The sequence below is a fragment of the Charadrius vociferus genome, unplaced genomic scaffold, assembly GCF_000708025.1.
Source record: "Charadrius vociferus isolate BGI_N301 unplaced genomic scaffold, ASM70802v2 scaffold326, whole genome shotgun sequence".
Lineage (NCBI taxonomy): Eukaryota > Metazoa > Chordata > Aves > Charadriiformes > Charadriidae > Charadrius > Charadrius vociferus.
In genome coordinates this window covers 2,652,665-2,661,033 of record NW_009649062.1, presented here as the reverse complement: position 1 = coordinate 2,661,033, position 8,369 = coordinate 2,652,665, and the positions used below count along the sequence as shown (strand labels likewise).

Here is an 8,369-nt window from a genome sequence, read left to right as displayed (position 1 = left end):
CTTCCTCCCCCCAACATCCACTAAGACCTGCCTCCAAGTTCTTGCATAGTTGAAGTATATATGCCGTACTTAGCTTTCTGAGTGTGAATTTCTGACTGTGACAAGAGTATGAGTTGTAACCATGTTAACAAATAACCAGAGTGGTTCTAGAAACCATTTTTATAAAGTCTACCTATGTTAAGAATTTAATATTGGTGTACATTTATATTAACAGAATATTTACAGTTTGTTTTCTTTGTTTTTTTTTTGTTTAAAACAAGAAGTCAAAAAAAATTCCTCTTAAATTTCTGCATAATATAATAAGGCAAAAAACAAACAGTTTTGTACATTATTATTATTATTAATATTTTAATATATATCTGTAACTTCGGTTCCAAAGTACCAAGGTAAGTGATCGATTGGCCTCAGAAGGGAACCTCACAGTGGACTGTAAAACTACAGTATTTCCATAAATAATACTTTTAAGAAACCCTGGGTATTTTTTTCTTAAGGATCTGAGGCCTTTAAAATGCAAATTTAACTAAAAACAAAAGCAAAATTTCTTCTTTTTTAAGTGAATAAAGAGCACAAAATTAAAAAAAATACAAATCCATTAAAAATGTTTCTCACATTTGGGAAAAAATGTACAAACTTGATATTTTTAACTCATTTTTTTTTTAGCACAGAAACAAAAAACAAAACCAAAAATCAATACCTATATATTAAATTCCCATTCTCAGCAACCTTCTTGTTGGAAAGTCTGCATCCCCGACCCCGTTATTTATGGAAATGTGCTTAACTTCTACAAATTTTACATTAAAAAAAAAAGTTTACAGCAGTGCATTTTGTAAAAGGTTTGTTTTTTGTTTTTTTTTTTTCTCTGTTTGTTTTTGTTTGTTTGTTTGTTTGTTTTATGTACAGGCGAGTTTAAAATTCAATGTTGGGGACTATCGTGCCTCTACTTCTTTGGGGTTCCTAGAGGGGGAATAGTCCCTGGACTCTGAGTTTGTGAGTGGAGTAGTCCTGCGTGGGGAGGCAGGTCTGGTGCTGCTCGCTGGTACAAGAGGCGGTGGGGCGCTCAGCGCTGCAGTTGGTGGGTTCCTATTTAAAATCCCGTTGTGCATGGCAGTGGATGGACTCAGTCTGGGGTAATGCATCCCGCTTAAATGAGGCATGAAGGATGGCACGTGTGCCAGGTGACTTTCGATGGGGGACGAGTGCAAGTGGTGCATTCTGGCACGCTCAAGTTCTTCCCGTAAGTGCAAGCGCTCTCTTTCCTCCACTTGCCGCAACCGCTCCTGCTCTCGGCGGGCTTCAAGAAGGTTTTCATGGTTATAGTCATGCGGCTCCCTGTCTCTATAAGAACGCTCATGGTCGTAAAACCCAGAGGTGGTAGGGAACCTATGGATAGGATCCGTCCGGAGCTGAAAGTCCATTCGACGGTGCAGGTCTAAGCTCCGGTAGGCATCTCGCAATGGGTCCCTCATGGGGTCCCAAGAAAATCCGGGATGTGGCAGCCTCTCTCTTCCCGATAAAGGATTCATGCCTATGAGCGGGGTCATCATTCTGCTGCGGTCCAGAACATTCATGTTGTTCATCTGGTGCACACTGCCCATGGAGATGGGCATAGAGGCAGCCATCGAGTGAGGCAATGATAATCCATGCAAAGTAGGTGGTGGGGGATGCTCCACTGATCGGGAGTGCTGTGAAGGCTCAGACCCTACCACCAGCACATCACTGTCTTCCTTCCTCTCCTCTTTGACTTTGATGTCATTCTTAATCTTCTGGAGGTCGCTGGGAAGCTCTGTCTTTCTCTCCATGTCCTTGCTCATTAGATTGGTAAGCTTCAAGCTCTCACTTAGTGCAGGTTTGCTGTATGGGGATACAGACTGGATTACTGGCTTTGTGTTGTCCTCAGAGGGTCTCTTATCATGGCTTGGAGTTTCCTTCACCGGGGAACGGCTCTCTTTAATCTTGTGTTCTGCTATGGGCGGCTCTCTCAGCCGGTCAGGGTGCTCTCGCTCAGGTTCTTTGGACCTTTCCCTTTCCCCGAGGCTAACCTGCCTGATGGGATCACTGGAGGTTTGGCTGTTGCTGCGGATGAGATTGCTTATCTGATGTGTCACTGGAGCCGATGCCGGTGAGGATCTGTTTGAATGTCTGTTTTTATCCATGAGGTCTCTATAAAAAGAGAGAACATAGATCCTTGGTTTTGTGTGAACAAACATACATGTGATGTTGGACATGCACAGTGCTGTGTCTAGTTGCGTAACTCGAGATTGCTCAGAAAGTGATTTGAAAAGCTCTGCTAGCATCAGCTGTAGCTGTGATCCTACACTAAAAGATAGGCACAACCTGCCTTTCCTTACTACAGAGAAAAAAAAGGTTAAATGTTCACAAATCTGAGGGCTAAACTGGGGATACATTTGAAAGAACAGTATATTCACCCCAAGAGAAAGACCACCTCACTGAGAAATGTAAGGAAAGAAGAATTCTAGACAGCTTATTTTTTTTTTAAAGGTGCTTATTGTGTGTTCATATATAGATCTTGCTGCCAGACAACGAACTAGGCTGTAACATTCAAGTCAGGTTCCTCTCCTAAAACACAGCTCCAGGCACACACATGAGAAGCCTACAGAAATGTATGCAAGCCCTTCAGAAGACAGCCTTGTCACTGGGAGCAGCCGTAACACAATCCTTATTTTCCTACGGAGCTGCAGGAGAGTTTTTGTTGTTGGCAGTTTTGGCAGGTAAGGTAGGTACTTAAGTAAAAAAAATCCTTGAATAGGCCATGAAACTGAGTAATCGACCTCTGTTTCAAGAGGATCTGCTATGAGGAGCAAGGGGTTTGATGACAATGTCCATGGTTTAGAAAGAGAGGCATGAGGGTTTACATTTCTAACTGCACCTCTATTTCTGAGCAAGCCAATTAGTCACAGTTACTCCCACCTCTTTAAGAGGGGAATAAATAATACTCACCTTTTAAAAGCACTTTGCTCTGAATGAGAGACACTTTAAATGCAAAGTATGATGGTGTGACTGAGAGAACTGCATTATGCAGCTGAGAGGTTCACTGATGCCTAAGCTTTATGCCGGGTTTGCTTTTGAGAGCTGTAAGACCTGAGTGCTGAAAGCTGGAGGTGTTTTGGGGAGTTCTGTAAGTATTTATCCTTTATGATTACATTTGCTAACCCAGATTTCTTCCTCTGCAGTAGTCCTGATTGCTGGTCAAGGATGTGGTTTATTAAAACCATGTCCAAACAGGGATGCTAGGGACAGCTTAAGCTGAAATAATAGAAATGTAATAGAGATATTAACCCCTGTGTGAACACTCTTGAGAGTAAAGTAACCTTGGTTTCCAAATGAATTACACTGAAGCCAAGAAGGGAGCTTCCTATCTGAATGACTACCCATGCAAGAGTGTCAGACAATTTAACATTTAAAGCAAGATGATTTTCAGCCTATTGCTTCCATATTATCTTGTTCACAGGCACTGCCTGAAGATCTCATTAAAAGCACTCCAGGCAAACTCTGAACCACCCATCACTAGTCAAATACACACATCTAAGACTTGCAGGCGGTTATTACCTACAAAGAAGTAGCCTGTTGGAGACAACCGGGCTCTCAAATATAAAGGGCTTCACAGCTTCAAAATCATATAACTGGAAGCTAATGAAGTATCTATAGCCCAGGTGATACAGTCCTGTCACCGTTAATAAGGGTATGTCTACAATGCATTTTTTTTAAATCAGTTTTGCTAATGGATTCACGCACACTGCTCCAGATACAGGCATTTGCATTTTTATCTCGTTAATGTCCAGCTAACATTTGAATTCATCAGCATATCTGTACATTAATGAGAACTATGACTACCTCCAAAGGATCCATCACAATGCTACAGTCAGGATTTCAGAATATACAGCAATCCTAAAGCAGTTGCATTGAAAACAGCCAAGTACACCCCGAAAACACAGCACGAAGCTCCTTTCCTCAGCCTGGCGCTTTTTCTTAACCTACTAGCGGGGACTGGCTTCCCATATTTCCACAGAGGACAAACCCTAAAAGGCAAAGAGGGGTTTTTTTTTGTGTTGCTAGTACTTCTGCTTATCTGAGGGAGAGGCTGATCAGGTTGCTTCAAGGACAAGCAACGTTTTGCTCTGAAGATTATTTTATGATTGGAAAAATTAGAAAAAATATAGAGGAAAACCAGGCCCAGAAGAAAGTGCTCAAAAGCACACGCTGCTTACCTCTCTTTGTCTCTGTCGTCTTTACTCAGAGAAAGATCCCTCTTCTCGGGCTCTCGCTCCCGCTCTCTGTCTCTGTCATGGTTTGTCACTGAGGAGCTTCGCTCAGAGTCGGTGGGCTTGGGCCACTGTGGAGGTGTTGGGAAGGACGGTGGGGTCCGATGGAGTCTATTCCATGGCTCGTGGGGATTATTGAAATTCTGCAGGTTTGGGCCATCTTTGTGAGTAAAAATGTTGTTGTGAGCTAAAATAATGGCAGGGGGAGGAAGAGTTAAAAAGAAGTCAAACCAAATGATTACATACACATTTTTTACAATGCTAATCACAACCAGAACTGTCCTTTCAAGACTATTCAATGTGGAGCTAATGGTGAGGGGGAGCTACTAGCAGGTGATACCTCCAACACTGGGTGTAAGATCAACCAGCTCTTTTAAGGCTACTGGTGGAGGAAGCTTTAACTATACATTGGAATACCTCAGAAATGACTGAAAATGCCCAACTCCTCTTCTCCCCCCACCCCAGCAAGCGTTCCAGCACAAAAGTAATGTTTTTCCTCAGCTCCTCTCACTGGCAGAAATTTAATTTGTGGGTAGTTACAAGCGATCAGCTGCCTGCAGCTGAGGATTCAGGGACTTTTTTGTTAAAGAAAATGGATTATTTGGTGGTATGTATGTGTGAGTATAAAAATAGAGCTTGGCTGTAGGCTTTTCAGAACAGTCACTTGATTTTCCTCCATCAATCTTTAGCTGATTCCTGTTGCACCATGAGAAGCAAAAGCATGCTCGCTTGTGTGTGGCTCTCAAGCATGTCTTGCCTACATGTTTTTGAAGTAAAATAATTTTATACAGGTAATTTAAACTTCAGACAATGGTTACAGAGGAAGTCTACATGCTGAATTAGGAGAAGTATCAATAGCTGTTCCACTATGCATCTTCGCTGTTGAAGGGTGTTACTTTAGATGCCCATAGGGTCCCAGAGTTCAGTGGGGTCTTGCAGCTCCAGCGCCTCTAGGAGCACAGAAGGTACCAACCTTCAGCAGTGAGGAGACACAGAGCCCAGCTAGTGATGTCTGTGACATGCAGAAAAGCTCCCACCGCAGAGACCTGGAAAGCTTAGGTGCAGTGTTTTCAGATAGGAGAATGGAGGTTAGGAATGAAACTTCTTTAAAAACTACCACCAGCTGCTGTAAATATTAGCATGTGGCTTTTCTGGAAGGGATGTTTGTCTGCAGTAACCCAGCCAGTACTTACTCAGAGCATGACTGCCTAATCCTCCAAAGGCATTGCTGCCTAAGTTCCCAAGGCCGCTGAAGGTGCTTGACCTGCTAAATGGATCTGGAAAGGCAAACAGGGATTTAGCAGGCATTTAGCCAAGAATGTTGGAGAATGAAACGCACCCCTCCCCTTCTTAGCGGTCTGAATCCAAGTAGGATTAGGCCAGACTTTAAGCTGATCCTTCTCATTGCAAGGTTCTTTGCACAGAAAATTCCCATCATGTTAAAATGGAGAAGGGATTCAGTGCTCCCTCTGCAAACAGGTGCTGTAATAAACTTTTGTATGCCAGTCAGAGGGGAGCTAGAAATTAAGGTCTAATAGCTGAAATTAGGGTGGCTGCTGAGCTATAACTCTCCTTCCTTATCAGTACTAATAGCAGCAGCATTGCAATCGCCTTGAAAGAAGAACCTCAGCAGGCTCCTCGGTCAGCATATTGAGGGGATGCATCGTTTCACTCCTGTTTCTGTATACAGCTTTCTATCCTCTTTGTAATAGTGCATAGGGACAGTCCTAAGCTAACTGCTACAGACATTCACCCTTAGACCAACTAACTTTGACCTGTTTGTGCCAAAATCCTTTGCCATAACAGCTTCCTTGATCCCAGTGGTGGTGGAAATGATAGGGTCGTCTTAGGAGCTACGATGACAAAGGGATGGGAGGTTTGTACCCTTTGAGGCAAAAGACGAATCTTGCCTTTCCTAGTCAACGATCTGACTCTTTGGTTACTGGCACTTAGCTTTATAAAAGGCATCCATCATCAGAGAGGTTCCTCTCTGACTAGATATAGCCCAACTCAGGTTTCTGCGCTCCAGAGACGGCTATGGGTTGAACAGTACCAGTGTACTTGTTTTCTTTCCTACTGGTCATCTCCATACAACTCCTCCTTCTGCCCACTGGCTTTTTGACTGTCCCTTTAAAGTCTTTAACTTGCCATGTTACAGCGGGTGTGTTGCTCTCCGCTTCCTCACGGATATCCTTATCTTTAAAATATCAAGGCAAATAGCTTGGAACCTTAAGCAAACAGCTATTTGCTTATTTACTTATTTTTAAATAGCTGTTCTTGCCCTTCCCCTTTGATATTAAGTAGTTGAGTGACTCTGTAGAGATACAGTTAATTCTGACAGAATGTTCAGGAATTGATGTAAATCTGTGTATTTGCAACAGAAAAAAGTCTACTAGGTCATGTGGCATGCCACATTTACTGATTGGATGAGTGTTACTAAAACATTAATCAACAGAGCTTGAACTTTAATTGGCAATGAGCTGCTTGTGAGCTTCTAAAATGAGGTTATTTGAGAAAATCAGGCTCTACTTACTGCCAATTAGGAAACTGAAAGGCTGGCAAAATGTGCAGAACAGCTATCTGCCAGGAACTGTTCACTGAACTTTAATAAAGAACCTAGCCAAGAACTTTCATAGGTGGGAAACGGTACGGGAGGAACCCATTTTAAGCTGTGACTTGTTTGAGGTACCTTTGCATAAATTTCCCCCATTCCCTTGCGCACATTAGCAGCACAGAAGGGCTCTACAGGACACATTTCAGCTCCCGTGCAGGGTCCCAGCAGCGACAGACTTGCCCGCTCTGCAATGCCCTCTTCTCTTGCAGGAGAGGGTCTGCTAACCCTGCCGCTCTCCTTTGGAGGAGAGCAGAGGGGATGTGCTGGGAAGCTGGCATGGGTGGGAAGCCAGCTAGCTTCTGGTTCCTCAGACAGTCTGAGCATTCCCTCCCCAAGTGCTAAGGTGCCTCAAGGCAGGACCACACCGGAGAGCCAGGAACAGGTCAGAGGTATAAAGGTGAAGGCAGGGTTTACTTACACTTACCTGCCAAGTGGTTAGTAGGCAGGAAACTGCTGTGGTGAGGTGAAGGACCAAAAGGGGTGGTGGCTGGATGTGTCGCACCTGTGAGAACAAGGTCCCTTTTTAGTTCAGTGCTTGCATACACAGAGGTCCTGGCCATTGCATTCAAGAACCATGATGCAAAGGCCCAGGCCAGATCTAAACATAACAAAGGCAGGGTAAGACCCTAAACTAGCCCAGTGCGCTACAGGCAGGATTTTTCCACGTGCCCTTTAAAAGGTCTGTGGGCACTGGGAGGCAGAAGGAGACCTTGCACTGAGCGTTGCCACTCACCTGCAGTAATAAGGAAGTGAATGTCTTTGTCTGACATTTTCAGTCATTACTCTGTGTTTACATTAAAAAGGGTCAGCCCAGGTTATGGGCGCAGACAGAAGGTGCTTGGAAGTGACTGATTAGTCTATATGAAACACCAGTTAATGACAGGCATGAAGGGAACATCAATCATGTCTCTCCCATGAGAGCTCCATCTACGCTCTCACATCTGTCTCTGCATCCACAGGCTTCCCTCGCGGTACTTTCTTCCCTTTCCTAGACACTGCTCATTGCCACGGTGCCACGTTACCTCCTGGGAAAGGAACATCAATGCTGAGCACGGTGGATTACATTAGGTTGAGGCAAGGGGCAAGAATGGGCTGGAACAAGTTGGTCTACCTTGTATTTCAAGGTGGACCAGGCTCACGCAGAAAATTCTGCTCTCCTTTCAGAGTAGAAAATGAGAGATTTGCCTCCTTCACTGACAGACGCATGCAAACCTGACTGGGCTTGCAACCGCAGCATGAAAAGCACTGGGGTCACCTGCCACTGGGATACGTGGTTTTTTGGAGGTACATTAACTCCCATGTATCCTGCAAATGAGAGTATGTTTGGGCAATCTCGTGGGCCTGGCTTTTGCCTCTTCTGATTAGTACGGACGATTTTCAGGATGCACCTGAAATCAACTTTTGAATATTTATGTTTCAGATGTGTGTGACAAAACGTTTCTGTGGGTCCAGTATTACACCGCTCAGCCCAGCCC

At 44.0% G+C, this 8,369-nt stretch overlaps 1 protein-coding gene across 1 annotated transcript in view; it reads right to left on the bottom strand.

Moving 5' to 3' along the window:
• Positions 1-654: 654 nt before the first annotated feature.
• Positions 655-8,369, bottom strand: part of FBRSL1 (fibrosin-like 1) — a 401,205-nt gene continuing 393,490 nt past the window's right edge. Inside the window, exons 15-18 of the mRNA XM_009888109.1 lie at positions 7,319-7,396; positions 5,474-5,557; positions 4,227-4,467; positions 655-2,160 (exon numbers count right to left, since the gene is read on the bottom strand). Of these exons, the coding sequence (XP_009886411.1) occupies positions 927-2,160; positions 4,227-4,467; positions 5,474-5,557; positions 7,319-7,396 (1,637 nt within the window). The 3' untranslated portion in view covers positions 655-926. The remainder of the gene's footprint in view (positions 2,161-4,226; positions 4,468-5,473; positions 5,558-7,318; positions 7,397-8,369) is intronic.